General features: G+C 40.5%; 2 protein-coding genes across 2 annotated transcripts; both read left to right on the forward strand.

Annotated features, from left to right (window-relative positions):
- The first annotated feature begins 1159 nt into the window (after positions 1-1159).
- LOC128398996 (vomeronasal type-2 receptor 26-like) lies at positions 1160-9105 on the forward strand. The gene is made up of 5 exons (XM_053360256.1): positions 1160-1416; positions 1759-2050; positions 5329-5556; positions 6236-6362; positions 8207-9105. Exons 1-5 carry the CDS (start codon positions 1160-1162, stop codon positions 9103-9105), a joined length of 1803 nt encoding a protein of 600 aa, XP_053216231.1.
- A 2156-nt stretch (positions 9106-11261) lies between these two features.
- Positions 11262-22657, forward strand: LOC128398997 (vomeronasal type-2 receptor 26-like). The gene is made up of 7 exons (XM_053360257.1): positions 11262-11549; positions 17391-17513; positions 18875-19612; positions 20158-20262; positions 20934-21060; positions 21234-21236; positions 21759-22657. The coding sequence occupies exons 1-7, from the start codon at positions 11262-11264 to the stop codon at positions 22655-22657; spliced, it is 2283 nt and encodes a 760-aa protein (XP_053216232.1).
- Positions 22658-23646: the final 989 nt, after the last annotated feature.

The following is a 23646-nucleotide window of genomic DNA, read 5'->3' on the forward strand; positions in this document are numbered from 1 at the left end:
GAGGTGGCAGATCTGACCTCTAAGGAGTGTACCTCAGCCATTGCTGCCACTGTGGCAGCAGCGGAAGGTGATGCATTCTTTGGGTTCCAATTCTGCTTCCCCTGTGAATCCTGCCATTCAAGGCACTTGCCTCACCTTGCCTCATGGGTGGGCTGGCCCTGACTCAACCAGAGCATCAAAGTAATGTTAAGGCTCTTAGTAATTTTATTGAAATACACTTGGTGAGGCTTATAGCTTAATTGTTATTCTGATATGGCACAAGACTTGGTTTCGGCCAAAAACTCTTTACAGAGAGGCAATAACTGAAAACTCTCACTTCAACACACAGTGGAATAAACTGATTCCCCATAGAATGGCTATTCGCTTTTCTTAAACCAGAAACCCACTCCAAGCCCCTTCCAGGAACTTTCATAATCTAGGTTGTTCTGCCTAGCTAACCCCTAATAAAGCCCTTTCCAGGTCCTAAGGTAATCCCTGTCTGAGCCATATCTGACACTTAAGACTTATCTAAGGACTTTCCAATTCCTATTTGACAGTTTAACCGTAAGGGTCTAACTTTTAACTCTCCATTCCTTCTTGACACACCAAAATAAAGATGCAATACTATTAATGGATGAATTCATGAATAAATAAATAAATAAATAAACAAAACAAAAACTTTCAAGCCAAATGTGGTTTCTATTGTGGCACTTTTCTTTTGAATATCTCATTATACCGAAGTCCTTTACTTTGGATGTCAGAGAATCATACAATTGTACACTGGGAAGGGACCCCAGGGGTCATCTGCAATGCAGGAAACTCTCAGTCCATAGAGGCATCAGTATCTCTTGCTATTCCAGTGTGCTGGATTATGGTTTCTTCTGCAATGTCTCACAGAAACTGTAATTCTGAATAGGTGATTATCTCCCTTATAATTATCCAATTAACTGTGATTACATGCTATTTCTTCTTCAAGTCCCAAGTAATCATGAGTAAAACTACAAGACAGCGTGATTCTATAACTACCCCCTGTGCTACTCAGTGCTGGAAATTAAGAGGGTGAGGGCTTTGTAATTCTGATCGTGGACATTTTAGATGGCACAGTCTGAGTCCCATATCATTCTGGGTGCGGCCGTTCAAATTAAGTTGTGAGACTCAGCACGGAACCCATTAAGGTATAATGTGGAGGCAAGAGAATAAGTGTGGAGAAGGAATTCTGTCATGGAAGATAGTGGCATTTACCGTTGTCATTTTGCCTCTGGTGGCACTGAAGACGCATGACATCAAATGCAAAGTCAGCAACTCTCTTCCTATTCTTCACAAGTTTTACCAGCCTGGAGACTTCATCATTGCCAGCATTATAGCTCAGATATATAGATTTTACATGCCACTAAGTTTCGCAAAGCGCCCTGCTAATGACATCTTTGAAGACACGGTGTAAGGCTTTCCTTCTTTTTTTAAAAAAGTTATTTTGCAATGTCATGTATTTGCCCTAGCTACACCACATTACCCTTGTGATGATCATGCTGTTTTATGCTTAGGAGTATTTGAGAATTTCCTGGTTGTAAGGAAGAAACTGTGAGAGAGCAGTGACCGGAGTTGAAGATTAATTTTTAATTTTGGTCCGTATTGGTTTTAAGGCAATGGAATGGAACAATATTTCATCATGCTTACCTAGATCAGAACCATTATACGGTAATAATGCATTGAACTGAATGGAAGTATATGTCATATTTTGTAGTAAATACACTGTCATACTGCATGAAACTCTATTTGCAGAGTGATGACCCAGATCTACCAGCATATCCTGGCCTTGATATTTGCTGTCAAGGAGATCAATGAAAACCCCCAGATTTTACCTAATGTCACCCTTGGTTTCCATATCTATAATAGCTATTTCACTGCAAAATGGACCTATCATGCCTCACTGGAACTCTTCTCTAGACTGGGCAAATCAGCCCCCAACTACAAATGTGATATTCAGAACAATCCAGGAGCAGTCATTGGGGGACCTGTCTCTGAAGTCTGTCTCTACATGGCAGATATTCTGTCCATTTATAAGATTCCACAGGTAAGATATCAGCATGCAGGAAGAGAGGTTAACAAGCCATTTGCTCATCCCTTTCCTGGTAAACTTTTCTTTTTATCAGTTTTATTTCCAATGTTTTTTCCAGAAGCTCCAAGAATAAAGTATTTGAGGTTCCTGAGATTTTTCTGTAGCAAGTTCAGTGTCTGCCTTTTTCTCAGTGTCTCTGTATTTAGATCTTGCAGCAAGATCATGTTGTTGTTGTTGTTGTTGTTGTTGTTGATATTATTATTATTATTATTATTATTATTATTATACACAGACCCCACTTTCACCGTGACAGCTTTCATAAATTTGCCATTAATGAGAAATCGGTCAAAGCAAATAATAATATCATGGGAAAAATACTGCATTTTTATTTGTTTTGTTGGGAGCTAGATGGCAATGCACAATTTCTATGTCTGACTGTTATGAGGATTTCTGGCATTTTTGTTGTCCATCATGTTAGTAAGAAATTTATTATATCTGCAGGGTCTCAGAATTTTAAATTAAAAGTCATCTCCTATTTTCTTTGCCATCCAATAGGTCAGTTAATGGTTTCTGACATTGTAGAAGAATTGTGTGTTTTTTCACACTCAGTTCTGTAGCTTCATTTGGAATGATTCCTAATTTTTGTGTTTTCTGGGTTAATTGTTCTGGATGAATTTTAATAGCAATAAAGGCTTTTCCTCACTCTGTAAATAAGAAGTGTAGATTTTGTACTTTGTCATTAACTGCTTGCATCATTGTTGTTGCAGAAGTGATCTCTCTGTGTTCAGCTTTCTCTTCCTTGGCGACCATTTTGTGCACATTGTTCACAATCTCTTTCTCTGTATAAGATTATAGCAAAACTTACAGGAAGAGGAGACTCATATTTTTGATGTTTGATGTATTTGTTGGCAAGAACAAATAAATCCTTAGAAAGAGTAAAAGTTTTGTTTCATTTGATGAAATCAGTTATAAAGACAGGAGTCAGAGCTACTTAGCCAAAGGCTGGTAGTACTAGATTTAAATTAAGCAGGAGAGCAAAGGAGAAGGAATTCTTTTCCTATCAAACAGCTTGTTGAACATTAATATATGCCATGCAAGAACTCAAAATACAGAAGGGAAATTAAATCAAGGCAAAACTAATGCCTTAAAGAGAGCATAGGGACAGATTGTGTCACAAACCACATGGCAGACTTTTCCCTTTTATTACAAAAGCTGCTTAAATTTGCAAGTTGGAAAGAAAGTGCACTGTACAAACCTTACTGCTGCCTCACTCCTTCCACTCACCTTTCCAAAACACCATAGAATCTCTGAGCACACTTGCCCTACCCTGCTGGCCACTACTGAAAAATTGTTTGGCCCGGACACTGAGATCCAGCGTCGAGGGCCTTCTGGCGGTTCCCTCATTGCGAGAAGTGAGGTTACAGGGAACCAGACAGAGGGCCTTCTCGGTAGTGGCACCCACCCTGTGGAACGCCCCCCATTCAGATATGAAGGAAATAAGCAGCTATCTTCTTTTTAAAAGACATCTGAAATCAGTCCTGTTTAGGGATGTTTTTAATATTTAATGCTGTATTGTTTTTAACACTTGATTGGAAGCTGCCCAGAGTGGCTGGGGAAACTCAGCCAGATGGGCAGGGTATGAATAATAAATTATTATTATTATTATTATTATTATTATTGGCAGCATCATATGTCTTCCCTAGAGAAATTATATGGGATTGGTCCTCTCCCCCACTTAACTTTTTAAATTTTCCATTAGATCATATATTGCTCTGCTGCTGTCCTAGATAAGAAAACTCAAGCTGCTTTCTATTACCAAGTGTTCCCAGATTTGAAGCTTCAATATAAAGCAATTCTCTGGATACTGTTATATTTCAAGTGGACATGGATTGGGGTTATTTCTGGGCAAGATGATAATGGAGAGAGGTTTGAACATAATATTATTTCCATGTTTGCCCAGAGAGGTATCTGCTTTGATTTCATAGTGAGAATTCCCAAAATGTCTTTTACAAATGATTTTGATGACTTAATTGGAGAGGTATTTGAAATGAATGAAATTATTATGAGGAGCACTGTCAATGCATTGGTCATTCATGGTGAGATCGAGACCATGATCATCCTGAGGATATTTTCCAGGGCTTCAGCATATGAGCTTATATCAACAAAGAGAACTGGTAAAGTGTGGATTTTGACAGGCGAGATAGATTTCACTTCCATTCCTCTTCAAAGAGATTGGGACATAGACTTCCTCCATGGTGCTATATCCTTTGCCATTCACTCCAGTGAGGTTGTAGGATTCCATAAATTTCTTCAGGTGAGAAACCCCACCTCAGAGAAAGCAGATGGCTTTGTTAGAGTCTTCTGGGAACAGGTCTTTGGGTGTTTCTTCCCCAACTCCATGGTAGACCTAGAGGATGAAGACCTCTGCAGTGGAGAGGAGAAGCTGGAGACTCTTCCTGCCTCTGTTTTTGAAATGAGCATGACTGGCCACAGCTACAGTGTCTTCACAGCTGCCTATGTGGTTGCACATGCTTTGCATGCCATGCATTCAAGTAGCTTCAAAAAAAGAATGAAAATGGATGAAGGAGTAAAATTCAAGAATGAACAGTTATGGAAGGTAATGTCCCAAGCGTGCTAAAAGTGGAGTAGAAATGATGATGGATCAGTCCAAAGGTTCCCCAAGGCAGCCAACCTGATACCTGTGGGAAGTGCTCAGTCAGGACATTATGACAATAGGCCACTCCCAACAGTCTGGTGTTCAGAGGCACGATGCCCCTTTTTCTGGAGCAAGTATATAGTCATTGTGGCTAATAGCCATAGATATCCAATTTCTTCCTTGACTTTGTCTAATCTCCACTGCTCACCAGATGTAAAGGAATAAACAGAGAATCTAGATTCTTTGGAAGTTCAAAAGGTGATAATGATAAGCATGGAGCAGGCTTTTTTTCTGCTTCTGCCCTCTACCACATCACGGTTGTAAATGTAGTAGTGGCTATACCATTCTGACCTTCTCCACTGCTGCCCTGTCACTTCCTTCATTAGTACCACTGTTACATTTTATTATTGTAGTTTATTACTGTATCTGTTTATTGTTGTACGTATCTCTCATTGTTCCTGCAAGAAGCTCAAGGCAGCCTATAGGGCTCTTTCCTATCCACATATATTTTTACTTGGTATAAAGCTTTTATACAGTTCAGTATACAAGTGGGAATGATAATCAGTCGTTTGTATATCCTTATGCATTGGCTTTTTTTAATTTTCTCTGTGGTTCTATCCATTTTTTTTCTAAACAGCTCAACCACTTTGTTAAAAGCATCTCATTTAATAATAGTGATGGGGGGAAAGTTTCCTTCAACCAAAATGGAGAGTTAGAGTCTGGATTTGATATTATAAACTGGGTTACATTTCCAAACCAGTCCTTTCGGAGAGTGAAAGTTGGAAAAATCGACCCCATGGCTCCCCAAGAAGAAGCATTCAGCATTTGTGAAGAAGCCATTGTGTGGCCCAGCAGTTTTAACCAGGTGAGATAAATTCATATTTTGTAGACTATTCATCACTTCTAAAATGATTCGCGGTTCAGATACTGACCTAGCTCTGTGCTATGTTCATCCATGTGCTCAGTGTAGGAGTGAGGGCATGGCTGTAGAGATCTCCCATGTTTTGCCAATTAAGTGACACTCATTAAATCCACAATTGCACTACTACCACCAAATTTACTACTTGGAAAAAAATAAAACTTGATAAATTTACAGAGGGTCATATTCATGTAGGGGAAGGCAGCATAAGGGTTCCTTCTATCACAATGGGGCTTGCTCGTTTCCTTTCCCTACCCAAACCTGTGAAATATGGCTCTGCTTTCCTTTGGACCACATCAATGAGGTTGGCAAGGGTGTCTTTTTGTCCTGGTAACCCAGTGCTCAATGCACACTGCCCAGGTTTCGTACTGCTAATGCAGCAGTTCAACTACTCGCCCAGAGGTGCACTGCATTGGATGACAATAACAACAACAGTTGCCTCCAACTGTGGAGACAGAGCAAAGCCATCATGGCCAGGAGCCCTTGATTGCCCTTTCCTATATGTCTCTTGCCTCTTCTACCATACTGTAAAAGGTGATAGTTCAGCAAGTTAACAGAATATAATACATCGTGGATACATAATATTGCAAAATAGAAAACATTATCCTCTTACATTTTTGTACAGGCACAGCCCCTTTCTCTTTGCAGTGCCAATTGTCCTTTGGGTTATCAAAAAACAAAGAAGGAAGGGAAACCATTTTGCTGCTATGATTGCATTATATGTCCGGAAGGGAAGATTTCCAACCAGACAGGTAAGAGACATCATGTAAAGAGCCTTTAAAACATACTAACACTAACATATTCTGACACTCCCATCCCTTGTGGTTTTCAGTTGTTCAGACAATTCAGGAAAGTTGTTCAGAATTCAGTGAAGGTTGTGGTTCCTGATATGAGGATACAGCATGATATATTCAATAATATCAGTCCAAGCCATTGACAACTGGTAATTATGTACACTATATATATATACCGTATTTTTCCCTCTATTACATGCAGATTTTTTCTCCTAAAAAGTAAGGGGAAATGTCTGTGCGTGTTATTGAGCGAATGTGTGGTCCCTGGAGCTGACAAGCGCGAGTGAAGGCAAAAATCAGGCAAATATCAAATCGTCCGGAGAAGGGAAGCCTTGAAAGGAGGAAGCTGCTGCTTTCCTGCATTCTGCCTCAGGGTCTTACTGCCCACCCGCTTCTGTTTCCTTACTGTGTTTGCTCAAACGGAACAAAGAGCAGAGAAAACCCCTCCCCTCCAGGCAAGCAGAGTGGAAAGCAGAGCGTCCTTCCTTCTAATTCCTCTCCGTGCGTCTGGGACTCGAAGGCAACATGCAGGTTGGGGGGGGGGAGAGAGAGAGCTGGCTGGCTTGTGGGGGGGAGGGACTTTTGCCTTCCTTTCCTCCCTCCGGTAAAACCCCTCTCCTGCATTCTTAGCCAGCTGCCTCTCTGCACACCCCTCTCGGTGCTCCTTATCCCTTCTATGTTTTTCCTTCCCTCCCTACTTAAAACGTGGTTCCAATCACGGATCCACATGGATCCTAAGGATCTTTGCATTGAGTCACCCCAAATTCACCATCAGATCACATAGCAATGATCTGATGCAAAAACAGGGCTGCAATGGTGCAAAAACATGGTTACAAAGCACGGATCCACATGGATCCTCAGGATCTTTGCATTGGGTCACCCCAAATTCACCATCAGATCACATAGCAATGATCTGATACAAAAACAGAGCTGCAATGGTGCAAAAACGTGGTTACAAAGCATGGATCCACATGGATCCTCAGGATCTTTGCATTGGGTCACCCCAAATTCACCATCAGATCACATAGCATGTCCATGGCTACAGCCTGCACCAAAAAAATCACACACCCACTGTTGCCTGGGGCTGCAATGGTACAAAAACGTGGTTACAAAGCATGGATCCACATGGATCCTCAGGATCTTTGCATTGGGCTACCCCAAACTCACCGTCAAATCACATGTCTGTGGCCGCAGCATGAAGCACAAAAATGATACATCCACTGTTTCATTCAGAATTTTTTTTTCTTGTTTTCCTCCTCTAAAAACTATGTGCGTGTTATGGTCAGGTGCGTGTTATCGAGCGAAAAATACGGTATATGAAATAATCACCACTCAGATGATGGAGATATCAAAAGTTGAAAAAACAGAAACCTTCAGAGATATGAAAGAACCTCAGGGAGAAAGCTACGGTTGCAACAGCCTTTCTTAAATACAAGACCCAAGAACCATGTTTCCAAATTCAGAGAAGCGCTAAAACAGAAATGCAACCTCGTTCCAGTCAACATATTAGAATGGGAAGTTCAAATCATGTTGGGATGTTAAAAAATGTGAACAAGTAAAATCTGTTAGAATCCTGACGGTAAATGATAGCATTGAGCTTCAGAGGTTGAGTTAGGTCCTAACATCTGGGGGTGGGTGGGAATTGAATACGGCATGTTGCTAATAATATAATTACATGAGAAGTGTGCCAAATTGTTTTTTTCAGATTTCAACCTGGCAAACCCTTATTTACGGTTTAATTTTCATTTTGATCATTTTAGTATTATGCATGTAGTGATGCTCCTACGGTATTTCTTTTTCAGACATGGATGAATGCTTTCAGTGCCCACCAGATCATTACCCAAATGTGGAAAAGGATTCTTGCCTGCCAAAGAACATACAATTCTTGTCTTATGGGGAACCACTGGGGATCTCTTTGGCCTGTTTTGCCCTCTCTTTTGCTTTCATCACAGGGTTGCTGCTTTGGATTTTCATTAGGCACCGGGACACTCCCATAGTCAAAGCCAACAACCGCAACCTCTCCTACACTCTCCTCACCTCCCTCTTGTTCTCCTTCCTTTGTGCTCTTCTATTCATTGGTCGACCTGAGAAAGTGACGTGTCTCCTTCGACAAACAGCTTTTGGCATCATCTTTTCAGTGGCCGTTTCTTGTGTTTTGGCCAAGACAATCATTGTGGTCCTTGCTTTCATGGTCACCAAACCAGGGTCCAGCATGAGGAAATGGGTGGGGAAACAACAGGCCATTTCCATTGTTCTTTCCTGCTCAATGATTCAAGCTGCTCTTTGTACTGTGTGGCTGGCAACTTCTCCCCCATTCCCAGATTTAGACATGCACTCAATGAATAAAGAAATTGTTCTGCAATGTAATGAAGGGTCTGTCACCATGTTCTACTGTGTCTTGGGGTTTATGGGCTTGCTGGCCATTGTCAGCTTCTCTGTAGCCTTCCCAGCCAGGAAGTTACCCGACAGCTTTAATGAAGCCAAGTTTATCACCTTCAGCATGCTGGTATTTTGCAGTGTGTGGTTGTCCTTTGTTCCAACTTACTTAAGCACAAAAGGAAAATATATGGTGGCTGTGGAGATCTTCTCCATCTTGGCCTCCAGTGCTGGTTTACTAGGCTGTATATTTTCACCAAAATGTTATATTATTGTGATGAAGCCTGAATTGAATAGCAAGGAGCAACTCAGAAGGAAGACTTGACATATCTAAAATTCAGGGTCCCTCATCCATGTCATATTTTAATTAGAAATGGGGTCTATGTTACTTCTGTATTTTTTATATTCCTCAGCTAAATGCAAATGTAATTTTAACTGTTCATGCCATATTGGAGTAATCCTTTTCAAATCTGTGATATATTCTTGTTCAATTCTCTTCACCAAATAAAATGCAAAGAGGGGAGGTGTGCATCTCTTAAAAGGGGTATTCCAGGGTGTGGCGGCACGGGGTGAGGCCAGGAGGGACACACCTGTTTCATGCCTCTTGATTAGTTCCATGAGCTGGTAAACCAATGAAACTCATGCCAGCAAAAATTGTCATGTAAGTAGACTCCAGTTCCCCATTATCATCACACTTTTGTAAGGTGAGGCGGTTGCTGTGAGAGAGGTGGGAGATTTGACCTCTGAGGAGTGTGCCTCAGTCATTGCTGCCACTGTGGCAGCAGCAGCAGGTGATGCATTTTTTGGGTTCCAATTCTGCTTCCCCTGTGAATCCTGCCTTTCGAAGCACTTGCCTAACCTTGCCTCATGGGTGGGCTGGCTCTGACTCAACCAGAGCATCAAAGTAATGATAAGGCTCTTTGTAATTTTATTGAAATGCACTTGGTGAGGCTTATAGCTTAATTGTTATTCTGATGTGGCACAAGACTTGGTTTCAGCCAAAAACTCTTTACAGAGAGGTGATAAAACTCTCACTTCAACACACAGTGGAATAAACTGATTCCCCATAGAATGGCTATTCGCTTTTCTTAAACCAGAAACCCACTCCAAGCCCCTTCCAGGAACTTTCATAATCTAGGTTGTTCTGCCTAGCTAACCCCTAATAAAGCCCTTTCCAGGTCCTAAGGTAATCCCTGTCTGAGCCATATCTGACAGTTAAGACTTATCTAAGGGCTTTCCAACTCCTATTTGATGGTTTAACCGTAAGGGTCTAACGTTTAACTCTCCATTCCTTCTTGACACATCAAAATAAAGATGCAATACTATTAATGGATGAATTCATGAATAAATAAACAAAACAAAAACTTTCAAGCCAAATGTGGTTTCTATTGTGGTACTCTTCTTTTGAATATCTCATTATACCAAAGTCCTTTACTTTGGATGTCATGTAATTATACAATTGTACACTGGGAAGGGACCCCAGGGGTCATCTGCAATGCAGGAAACTGTCAGTCCATAGAGGCATCAGTATCTCTTGCTATTCCAGTGTGCTGGTTTATGGTTTCTTCTGCAATGTCTCACAGAAACTGTAATTCTGAATAGGTGATTATCTCCCTTATAATTATCCAATTAACTGTGATTACATGCTATTTCTTCTTCAAGTCCCAAGTAACCATGAGTAAAACTACAAGACAGTGTGATTCTATAACTACCCCCTGGGCAACTCAGTGCTGGAAATTAAGAGGGTGAGGGCTTTGTAAATCTGATCGTGGACATTTTAGATGGCACAGTCTGAGTCCCATATCATTCTGGGTGCAGCCGTTCAAATTAAGTTGTGAGACTCAGCACGGAACCCAGTAAGGTATAATGTGGAGGCAAGAGAATAAGTGTGGAGAAGGAATTCTGTCATGGAAGATAGTGGCATTTACCGTTGTCATTTTGCCTCTGGTGGCATTGAAGACGCATGACATCAAATGCAAAGTCAGCAACTCTCTTCCTATTCTTCACAAGTTTTTCCAGCCTGGAGACTTCATCATTGCCAGCATTATAGCTCAGATATATAGATTTTACATGCCACTAAGTTTCGCAAAGCGCCCTGCTAATGACATCTTTGAAGACACGGTGTAAGGCTTTCCTTCTTTTTTTAAAAAAGTTATTTTGCAATGTCATGTATTTGCCCTAGCTACACCACATTACCCTTGTGATGATCATGCTGTTTTATGCTTAGGAGTATTTGAGAATTTCCTGGTTGTAAGGAAGAAACTGTGAGAGAGCAGTGACCGGAGTTGAAGATTAATTTTTAATTTTGGTCCGTATTGGTTTTAAGGCAATGGAATGGAACAATATTTCATCATGCTTACCTAGATCAGAACCATTATACTATAGTGTATTCGGTAATAATGCATTGAACTGAATGGAAGTATATGTCATATTTTGTAGTAAATACACTGTCATACTGCATGAAACTCTATTTGCAGAGTGATGACCCAGATCTACCAGCATATCCTGGCCTTGATATTTGCTGTCAAGGAGATCAATGAAAACCCCCAGATTTTACCTAATGTCACCCTTGGTTTCCATATCTATAATAGCTATTTCACTGCAAAATGGACCTATCATGCCTCAATGGAACTCTTCTCTAGACTGGGCAAATCAGCCCCCAACTACAAATGTGATATTCAGAACAATCCAGGAGCAGTCATTGGGGGACCTGTCTCTGAAGTCTGTCTCTACATGGCAGATATCCTGTCCATTTATAAGATTCCACAGGTAAGATATCAGCATGCAGGAAGAGAGGTTAACAAGCCATTTGCTCATCCTTTTCCTGATACACTTTTCTTTTTAATAGTTTTATTTGCAATGTTTTTTCCAGAAGCTCCAACAATAAAGTATTTGAGGTTCCTGAGATTTTTCTGTAGCAAGTTCAGTGTCTGCCTTTTTCTCAGTGTCTCTGTATTTAGATCTTGCAGCAAGATCATGTTGTTGTTGTTGTTGTTGTTGTTGTTGTTGTTGTTGTTGTTGATATTATTATTATTATTATTATTATTATTATTATTATTATTATACACAGACCCCACTTTCACAGTGACAGCTTTCATAAATTTGCCATTAATGAGAAATCTGTCAAAGCAAATAATATCATGGGAAAAATACTGCATTTTTATTTGTTTTGTTGGGAGCTAGATGGCAATGCACAATTTCTATGTCTGACTATTATGAGGATTTCTGGCATTTTTGTTGTCCATCATGTTAGTAAGAAATTTATTATATCTGCAGGGTCTCAGAATTTTAAATTAAAAGTCATCTCCTATTTTCTTTGCCATCCAATAGGTCAGTTAATGGTTTCTGACATTGTAGAAGAATTGTGTGTTTTTTCACACTCAGTTCTGTAGCTGCATTTGGAATGATTCCTAATTTTTGTGTTTTCTGGGTTAATTGTTCTAGATGAATTTTAATAGCAATAAAGGCTTTTCCTCACTCTGCAAATAAGAAGTGTAGATTTTGTACTTTGTCATTAACTGCTTGCATCATTGTTGTTGCAGAAGTGATCTCTCTGTGTTCAGCTTTCTCTTCCTTGGCGACCATTTTGTGCACATTGTTCACAATCTCTTTCTCTGTATAAGATTATAGCAAAACTTACAGGAAGAGGAGACTCATATTTTTGATGTTTGATGTATTTGTTGGCAAGAAAATATAAATCCTTAGAAAGAGTAGAAGTTTTGTTTCATTTGATGAAATCAGTTATAAAGACAGGAGTCAGAGCTACTTAGCCAAAGGTTGGTAGTACTAGATTTACATTAAGCAGGAGATCAAAGGAGAAGGAATTCTTTTCCTATCAAACAGCTTGTTGAACATTAATATATGCCATGCAAGAACTCAAAATACAGAAGGGAAATTAAATCAAGGCAAAACTAATGCCTTAAGGAGACCATAGGGACAGATTGTGTCACAAACCTCATGGCAGACTTTTCCCTTTTATTACAAAAGCTGCTTAAATTTGCAAGTTGGAAAGAAAGTGCACTGTACAAACCTTACTGCTGCCTCACTCCTTCCACTCACCTTTCCAAAACACCATAGAATCTCTGAGCACACTTGCCCTACCCTGCTGGCCACTACTGAAAAATTTGTTTGGCCCGGACACTGAGATCCAGCGTCGAGGGCCTTCTGGCGGTTCCCTCATTGCGAGAAGTGAGGTTACAGGGAACCAGACAGAGGGCCTTCTCGGTAGTGGCACCCACCCTGTGGAACGCCCCCCATTCAGATATGAAGGAAATAAGCAGCTATCTTCTTTTTAAAAGACATCTGAAGTCAGTCCTGTTTAGGGATGTTTTTAATATTTAATGCTGTATTGTTTTTAACACTTGATTGGAAGCTGCCCAGAGTGGCTGGGGAAACTCAGCCAGATGGGCGGGGTATAAATAATAAATTATTATTATTATTATTATTATTATTATTATTATTATTATTATTATTGGCAGCATCATATGTCTTCCCTAGAGAAATTATATGGGATTGGTCCTCTCCCCCACTTAACTTTTTAAATTTTCCATTAGATCATATATTGCTCTGCTGCGGCCCTAGATAAGAAAACTCAAGCTGCTTTCTATTACCAAGTGTTCCCAGATTTGAAGCTTCAATATAAAGCAATTCTCTGGATACTGTTATATTTCAAGTGGACATGGATTGGGGTTATTTCTGGGCAAGATGATAATGGAGAGAGGTTTGAACATAATATTATTTCCATGTTTGCCCAGAGAGGTATCTGCTTTGATTTCATAATGAGAATTCCCAAAATGTCTTTTACAAATGATTTTGATGACTTGATTGGAGAGGTATTTGAAATGAATGAAATTATTATGAGGAGCACTGTCAATGCATTGGTCATTCATGGTGAGATCGAGACCATGATCATCCTGAGGATATTCTCCAGGGCTTCAGCATATGAGCTTATATCAACAAAGAGAACTGGTAAAGTGTGGATTATGACAGGCGAGATAGATTTCACTTCCATTCCCCTTCAAAGAGATTGGGACATAGGCTTCCTCCATGGTGCTATATCCTTTGCCATTCACTCCAGTGAGGTTGTAGGATTCCATAAATTTCTTCAGGTGAGAAACCCCACCTCAGAGAAAGCAGATGGCTTTGTTAGAGTCTTCTGGGAACAGGTCTTTGGGTGTTTCTTCCCCAACTCCATGGTAGACCTAGAGGATGAAGACCTCTGCAGTGGAGAGGAGAAGCTGGAGACTCTTCCTGCCTCTGTTTTTGAAATGAGCATGACTGGCCACAGCTACAGTGTCTTCACAGCTGCCTATGTGGTCGCACATGCTTTGCATGCCATGCATTCAACTAGACGCAAAGGCAGAATGATAGTGGATGAAGGAGTAAAACTTTCGAATCAAGAGCTGTGGAAGGTAATGTCTTGAATATAGCTTTGGGACACCCTGAAGTAGAGTTTTCTTGCAATAGCCTTCTCCCACATTCCCCCCCCCCCAATGCCTGGTATTCAGAGGCATGATGTCTCTGTTTCTGGGGAATGAATATAACTGCCTTGAATACTAGATTTCGTTATGTCTCCATGAATTTGTCCAAGCCCCAGGGCTCAGCAGATACAAATGAGTAGAAAAAGAACTCTGTGGAAGTTCCAAAGGACGTGATGATGAGCAGGGAGTATTTTATTTTATTTTTTGATGTCCCTGCCTTCCACCAGGGGTAGAATGATACAGCTGTGGATGCAGTGGCGGCTATTCTTCCCTGTCTTATTCTGCTGCTGCCCTGCCAGGGTTAAGATTGCTTTACTAATTACTAGCTCAATGTGGCAAATGCACACCTTCCACTCTCTATATCCATGATTACCAGGCATAAAGCTTTGTAAGGATTCTGTAACCAAGTGGGAATGATCACCAACCTTTTAACATATCATAAAGAATTGCCTTTGTTTAATTTTATTTATCCCCATCCCTTTTTCTTTAGCTCAACCACTTTGTTAAGATGATTGTATTTAATAATAGTGGTGGGGGAAAGGTTTCCTTCAATGGAAAAGGAAAGCTAGAGATCGGATTTGATATTATAAACTGGCTCACATGTTGTATATTTTTTTTTTACAAAAAGTAACGTTATGTGATGGGTTGAAGTGGCATAAGAGTGCTTTACAAATATGGTGTGAATGTAAGGAGAGTGAACATATTACATGTGTCTGCAGAACATATTACATGTGAACATATTACATGTGTCTGCAGAACATTACATGTGTCTGCAGCTACATCTTTGGTGATCAAGTGTCAGGGACTGGGCAGAAGAGGAATGGTGGAGACCCTCTTCCCAGCCTGACCTTTCCAGAGAAGAAGACAGTTCAGAATTGCAACAGGGGTTTGAGGGAGATCATAGCTCAGAGGCAGACAAGGGGGAAAGCTGGGAAATAATGGGAGAGGAGGAAGAAGAAGCACCAGAGTGGGGACAGCTAGTGGACACAGTGTCTTTAGAAAGCATTCCAGAACCCTCCTCTCCCAGAACCTGGCGGGCATTGAAAGCAGGAGAGCAGGGAGCTCAAAGACAGAAGGCACATGTCAGTACCCGTAATGAGGACACATAATGAGAGAAAGGGAGGGGGTGGAGACTCGGAGCAACCCCATTATTCTGAGAGATCACGTTCCCAAGCCTCTCTGTGTGAATATTGATTAAAAGCAGATGGTAAGGACTTCTGTCCATTCCTGGCAACCTGCCATGGGGGTTGGTTCCACTGCTATCTAACATCAAGGTGTTATATGTTATATGTTTCTCACACTATCCAAATCTTCAGAGTATATAAACATTTCAGTTTCCACAAAAAGCAATATGGAAAAGAGCTTTCTTAAAAAGTCTGGTTTATGCATTTCCACATTCATTGGGTGATATTCATCTTAGTCCTGTTCAGAGTGGAACCAGAAAAATATATGGACCTAAGTAATTTGTATTGTTAGGCAAGCACTCCCCTGAATTGAATTTGTGAATTTATGGTTTTAACTGTTTTAAAACTGTTTTAATTATCATACTTTCATTAAGAATGTTCTAGTGTTGTTCTGTAGTATTATTATGAATTGATTTTTAAAGTTTTAAACCACTTGGAAGCCATTTTGGCATTTAAGTGGTATATAATTAAAAGTAAATAAATTGGCAACTTTTAAGGCAAATGCAGACTTCTTTTGTGGTACTTTTTCTTCTTAGCTTCTCACTATTCTGAAGGTTTTTTTAAAAGGTCATTCATTATAAGGCTCTATCTCTCTTGCCATCCAATTTAGGTGGTCGAGAAGCAGATGTGATAAACACTGTTATTTCTGCAATGTCTCAGAGTAAGTGTGTATTTCCAAATTGGTGATTATCTCCCTTGTAATTAAATAATTAGTCATGATTACCCTACTACTTCTTCATGTTTCAAGGGAGCTGTAGTAACCACCAGCAAAACTACAAGGCAGAAGGTTGCTATTACTATGTTCTTTGCTCTTCTTACATGGAGCTGAAGACAGTCAGGGCTCTGTCAGTCTGATCATGCACATCTTAGTCCGCACAGTGTGAGACACACATCATACAACAGTGTGCAGCCCTTCAAATCAAGCTGTTCTGGTCATCACAAAACTCAGCGAAGGAGGATGTGGGGACAAGTGAATGGGTGTAGAGACAGAATTCTTTCAGGGAAATTGGTTGCCTTTATAGTCCTGCTTCTAGTCTTTTTGCCTCATATGGCGTGCAAGATTCCTGACATCAAATGCAACTCTCTTCCCATTCTTCACAAGTTTCATCAGCCTGGAGACCTCATCATTGCTGGCATTATGTCTCAGATATATAGATTCTCCAGTCCAATGGCTTTCACAACATGCCCTTCCAACGACCTCTTTGAAGATACTGTGTAAAGTTCTTCTTTTTTGTAAAAAATGTTATATATCTGTCCTCTCTTACTCTACCCTTCAGCATTGTGATCATGATAATGTTCTCATTTTAAGACTCTTAAATATTTAAGACTTTCCTGGTTGTAACAAATGTAGCAGGGATTGTAGCAGGGAAATTCATTTGTCATTTTAGTCCTCAGTGACTTTTGGATTACTATGTTTATTGCTTTCTTTCAGTAGTTCCTGCTCCCCCTGGCCATATGTTCTCAACAAGTATTGATAAAGAGAAGGGCTGTAGTTTAGGGGTAGAGGATCTGGTTTTAATGCAGAGAGTCCTAGGTTTAGTCTCTGACTCCTTCAAAATCTTAGAGAGAAATTGGGGTGAGGAGTATTTCAGAGACGTACTGAATACTGTATCAGTACTGTGCTGGTGAGCACAGAGGACAAAACTGCACTGCCTAACAGTATTTCATCGTGCTTACCTAGATCATGTGTTATTCAAGAATGCTTTGAACTGCATGGAAGTATATGTCATATTTTGTAGCAAATGCACTGTCACACTGCATGTCACTCTAATTACAGGGTGATGACCCAGATCTATCAGCATATTCTGGCCTTGATATTTGCTGTAAAGGAGATCAATGAAAATCCCCAGATCTTACCTAATGTCACTCTGGGCTTCCATATCTATAATAGCTATTTCACTCCAAAATGGACTTATCATGCCTCATTGGAACTCTTCTCTACGCAGGGCAGATTCACCCCCAACTATAAATGTGATAGTCAGAACAATCTAGTAGCAGTCATTGGGGGACCTATCTCTGAAGTCTGTCTCTACATGGCAGATATCCTGTGCAGCTATAAGATTCCACAGGTATGATGTATGCATGCAGTGGGAAAGGCTAACAAGCTATTTGCTCATCTCTTTCCTTTTTAACTGTTTTTAAAAGTTGCATTTGCAATGTCTGCACCTTTGAGGCTTCCAGAAGTAAGAATGAGAGAATATATATATATATATATATATGCACCAAAAGCCTGCCTAGTCCTTCATTCTGTTCTCAAAGTGGCCAACCCAAAGCCTTTGGGGATTCCTCAAGCAGGACATGAGCACAGCATCACTCTCTGCACTTGTAACACCCAGCAATTGGTATTCAGTATCTAATTCAAAATGCTTCCTGCTTATACATAATGGTCTGTGTTCTGGTGACCAGCATAGGCTGCTGTCTTGTAGAAGTTTAAGGCTTAAGCCAAGGATACACCTTTCACTCAAGAGTTTTCTAAATTTTAGAGTTCCTCCCTGTTTACAAAAGAACATACAACAATACTTTATTGTGGTCCAAAGACCTACAAAACAATTTCAAAACTAGATACATTTAAAATGACCAGACATACAGATTGGAAAAACCAAGGCAGTCCTTTGGTTTTATCTAGGGCATAATGATCTTTGTTTCTTAATAACCTCCGAAAGAAACTTTGCCACGGCCAGTGTAATATCATTTGACCTGCCTTCCAAAAGATATTTAATATGGGAGGCTTCAGATTTTCCTGGCAAATTTGCCAGGAAGGGTTTGATCAGTTGATCCCTTGCTAAATAAAGAACATAAGGAGAACCTGCTGGATCACCTCCCAACCACACCTGAGACTCGATCTTGACTAGTTGGATGGAAAACATTAATAGACAAAGAAAAATTAATGAATGAAGTAGGTTCTAAACTCTCGGTCAACATTCTGTGGTCATATCTATTCTGCTGAGGTATCTCTGCTTGTAGAACACCAAATAATATTGGTTAGGGGGGATGTAGTCTTTACCTGACCTTGCCAGACTGGAGTCACTTCAGTGCACCAGGTAAGAGAGGGGGTAGGTAGCAGCACCTATGGAAGGGCCAGATTGACTCCAACAGTATATTTGTAGTATATTACACTAAGCTCACAGCTGACTCACACCTACCACTTGCCTTCATGATGCACCACAGAGTCTTCAGTGCAGGGCAGTCAGGTGAATACCACTTGCCCGCTACACTGATGGTTAATGGAATCAACCTATGTCTTCCCTGGAGTAATGATAAAAGAATGATCTCCCCCCCCCCTCATTTAATTTTTAATCATTTCCTTTAGTTCATATATGGTTCTGCTCCAGTGATAGATAAAAAAACCCAAGCTGCTTTCTATCACCAAATGTTCCCAAATTTGGTGCATCAATATGAGGCAATTCTCCAGATACTGCTATATTTCAAGTGGACATGGATTGGTGTGATGTCTGGGCATGATGACAATGGAGAGAGGTTTGAACAGAATGTGATCCCCATGTTTGCCCAGAGAGGTGTCTGTTTTGATTTCATAATGAGAATCCCCAAAATGTCATATTCCAGTGAAATTGGTGACATGGTTGAAGAGGGATTTGAAATAAACAAAAGTCTTATGAGAAGCACGGTTAATGCATTGGTTATTCATGGTGAAATAGATACCATGATAATCCTGAGGGTGTTCCCCAGGGTTGCAGAACATGAGGATATACCAACAAAGAAAAATGGTAAGGTCTGGATCATGACGGCTCAGATGGATTTCATTTCCATTCCCCTTCAAAGAGATTGGGACATAGACTTCCTCCATGGTGCTATATCCTTTGCTATTCACTCCAGTGAGGTTGTAGGATTCCATAAATTTCTTCAGGTGAGAAACCCCACCTCGGAGAAAGAAGATGGCTTCATTAGGGTCTTCTGGGAACAAGCATTTGGGTGTTTGTTCCCCAACTCCATGGTAGACCTACAGGATGAAGAAATCTGCAGTGGAGAGGAGAAACTGGAGACACTTCCTGCATCTGTTTTTGAAATGAGCATGACTGGCCACAGCTACAGTGTCTTCACAGCTGCCTATGCGGTTGCGCATGCTTTGCATGCCATGCATTCAACTAGCTTCAAAAAAAGAATGATAGTGAATGAAGGAGTAAAATTTAAGAATGAACAGTTATGGAAGGTAATGTCCTGAGCATGCTGAAAGTAGAGTAGAAATGGTGATGGATAACTCCAAAGGATTCCCAAGGCAGCCAACCTCTGCTTCTGCCCTCCACCACGTCATGGTCATAAATGTAGTGGTGGCTATATCATTCTGACATGTTTCATGGCTGCCCAGTCACTTCCTTCATCAGTGTCGATATTACATTTTATTATTGTAGTCTATTAATATATCTGTTTATTGTTGTACGTATCTCTCATTGTTCCTGCAATAAGCTGAAGGTGGCCTATAGGGCTCTTTCCTCTCCATATCTATTTTTACTTGGTATAAAGCTTTTAAACAGTTCAGTAAATAAGTGGGAATGATGATAAGTTTTTGCATATCCTTATGAATGGGCTTTCTTTTATTTTCATTTTTGTTCTATCCTTTCCCCCGCTAAACAGCTCAACCACTTTGTTAAAAGCATCTCATTTAATAATAGTGATGGGGGGAAAGTTTCCTTCAACCAAAATGGAGAGTTAGAGTCTGGATTTGATATTATAAACTGGGTCACATTTCCAAACCAGTCATTTCAGAGAGTGAAAGTTGGAAAGATCGACCCCATGGCTCCCCAAGAAGAAGCTTTCAGCATTTGTGAGGAAGCCATTGTGTGGCCCAGCAGGTTTAACCAGGTGAGATAAATTCATATTTTGTAGCCTATCCATCACTTCTACAATGATTCACAGTTCAGATACTGTCCTAGCTCTGTGCTATGCTCATCCATGTGCTCAGTGTAGGAGTGAGGGCATGGCTGTAGAGATCTTCCATGTTTTGCCAGTTAGGTGACACATTAAATCCACAATTGCACTACTACCACCACATTTACTACTTGGAAAAAAATAAAACTTGATAAATTTACAGAGGGCCATATTCATGTAGGGGAAGGCAGCATAAGGGTTCCTTCTATCACAATGGGGCTTGCTCGTTTCCTTTCCCTACCCAAACCTGTGAAATATGGCTCTGCTTTCCTTTGGACCACATCAATGAGGTTGGCAAGGGTGTCTTTTTGTCCTGGTAACCCAGTGCTCGATGCACACTGCCCAGGTTTCGTACTGCTAATGCAGCAGTTCAACTACTCCCCCAGAGGTGCACTGCATTGGATGACAATAACAACAACAGTTGCCTCCAACTGTGGGAGACAGAGCAAAGCCATCATGGCCAGGAGCCCTTGATTGCCCTTTCCTATATGTCTCTTGCCTATTCTAACATAAAAGGAGAGTTCAGCAAGTTAACAGAATATAATACATTGTGGATACACAACATTGCAAAATAGACACCATTATCCTCTTATATTTTTTGACAGGCACAGCCCCTTTCTCTTTGTAATGCCAATTGTCCTTTGGGTTATCAGAAAACAAAGAAGGAAGGGAAACCATTTTGCTGCTATGATTGCATTATATGTCCGGAAGGGAAGATTTCCAACCAGACAGGTAAGAGACATCATGTAAAGAGCCTTAAGGATATACTGGCACTAAGATATTCAGACACTACTTCAGTGGTTCAAAAATTCAGGAAAGTTGCTCAGAATTCAGTGAAGGTTGTGGTTCCAGATATGGGGATACAGCCTGATATATTCAGTAAGATCAGTCCAAGCCATTGACAGCTGGTAATTATGTACAACAAATAAATAAAATAAAATGAGACGAAGGAGGTATCATAAGTGGGGGGGGGGGCAGAAAACTTCAGAAACATGAAAGAACTTCAGGGAAAAATCTAAGGGTGCAACAGCCTCTCTCTCTCTTAAAACAAGACCTAAGAACCATGTCTCATAATTCAGAGAAGAGCTAAAACTGAAATACAAATGTTCTCCCGACCACATATTAGTCTGGAAGTTCAAATAATGTTGGGATGTTAAAAGATGTGAACAAGTAAAATCTGCTAGAATCCTGACCATAAGTGATAACATTGAGCTTCAGAAGCTGAGATAGGTGCTAACGTCTGGGGGTGGTTGGGAATTGAACCATTCCTGAATATGGCATGTTGCTAATGATATAAATACATGAGGAAGTGTGGCAAACTTTCTTCACAGATTTCAACCTGGCAGCCCTTCTTTAAGGTTTTGTTATTTTCATTTTGATCATTTTAGTATTATGCATGGAGTGGTGCTCCTATGGCTTCTCTTTTTCAGACATGGATGAATGCTTTCAGTGCCCACCAGATCATTACCCAAATGTGGAAAAGGATTCATGCGTGCCAAAGGACATACGCTTCTTGTCTTATGAGGAACCACTGGGGATCTCTTTGGCCTGTTTTTCTCTTTCCTTGTCCTTCCTTGCAGCTTTGGTGCTTTGGATCTTCATTAAGCACCGGGAGACTCCCATCGTCAAAGCCAACAACCGCAACCTCTCCTACACTCTCCTCATCTCCCTCTTGTTTTCCTTCCTTTGTGCTCTTCTATTCATCGGTCGACCTGAGAAAGTGACGTGTCTCCTTCGACAAACAGCTTTTGCCATCATCTTTTCAGTGGCAGTTTCTTCTGTGTTGACAAAGACAATCATTGTGGTCCTTGCTTTCATGGTCACCAAACCAGGGTCCAGCATGAGGAAATGGGTGGGGAAACAACAGGCCACCTCCATTGTTCTTTCCTGTTCCTTGATTCAGGCTGCTCTTTGTACTGTGTGGCTGACAACTTCTCCCCAATTCCCAGATTTAGACATGCACTCAATGAGTAAAGAAATTGTTCTGGAATGTAATGAAGGGTCAGTCACCATGTTCTACTGTGTCTTGGGGTTTATGGGCTTGCTGGCCATTGTCAGCTTCTGTGTAGCCTTCCTAGCCAGGAAGTTACCTGACAGCTTTAATGAAGCCAAGTTTATCACCTTCAGCATGCTGGTATTTTGCAGTGTGTGGCTGTCTTTTGTTCCAACTTATTTAAGCACAAAAGGAAAATATATTGTGGCTGTGGAGATCTTCTCCATCTTGGCCTCCAGTGCTGGGTTGCTAGGCTGTATATTTTCACCAAAATGTTATATTATTGTAGTGAAGCCTGAATTGAATAGCAAGGAGCAACTCAGAAGGAAGAATTGACATATCTAAAATTCAGGGTCCCTCATCTATGTCATATTTTAATTAGAAATGGGGTCTATGTTACTTCTGTATTTTTTATATTCCTCAGCTAAATGCAAATGTAATTTTAACTGTTTGTGCCATATTGGAGCAATCCTTTTGAAATCTGTGATATATTCTTGTTCTATTCTCCTCACCAAATGGAATGCAAAGAGGGGAGGTGTGCATCTCTTAAAAGGGGTATTCCAGGGTGTGGCGGCACAGGGTGAGGCCAGGAGGGACACACCTGTTTCATGCTTCTTGATTAGTTACATGAGCTGATAAACCCATGAAACTCATGCCAGCAAAAATTGTCATGTAAGTTGACTCCAGTTCCCCATTATCCCCATCAGAGGTCACCATAAAATTGCCAGCTCCATAATACTACTTTTGTAATTGCTTTGTAATAATACTACTTTTGTAATTGCTTTGTAATAATACTACTTTTGTAATTGCTGTGAAAATGCAATTACTACTTTTGTAATTGCTGTGAAAATGCGCTATGTTAAATAGATGAGAATTATGGCATGAAGGGGTATTCCAGGGTGTGGCAGCATGGGGTGAGACCAGGAGGGACACACCTGTTTCATGCTTCTTGAGTAGTTACATGCGTTGGCAAACCCAGCAAAAATTGTTGTGAAAGTAGACTCCAGTTCCCCATTATCCTCAGAGGTCACCATAAAATTGCCAACTCCATAATACTACTTTTGTAATTGCTGTGAAAATGTGCTATGTGAAATAGATGAGAATTATGGCATGAACGCTCTTTGAGAAGGCAACATTGCTGAACCAACTTAGGTTCAGGACAATAAATAGATATTTTAAATCTTCATCTTTTTGGTCTGCTTACTTGGAAACAAAGTGAGCAGAATAATGTGTGGATCTGCATCTTAGATTTAGCCCTTTTCATAAGGAGCATTATAGTTTCCACCCTCTTCAATGGAACAAACTGTGTTGTTGCTGTGTTCTCC

The sequence above is a fragment of the Podarcis raffonei genome, chromosome 13 (genome assembly GCF_027172205.1).
Source record: "Podarcis raffonei isolate rPodRaf1 chromosome 13, rPodRaf1.pri, whole genome shotgun sequence".
NCBI classification, from domain to species: domain Eukaryota; kingdom Metazoa; phylum Chordata; class Lepidosauria; order Squamata; family Lacertidae; genus Podarcis; species Podarcis raffonei.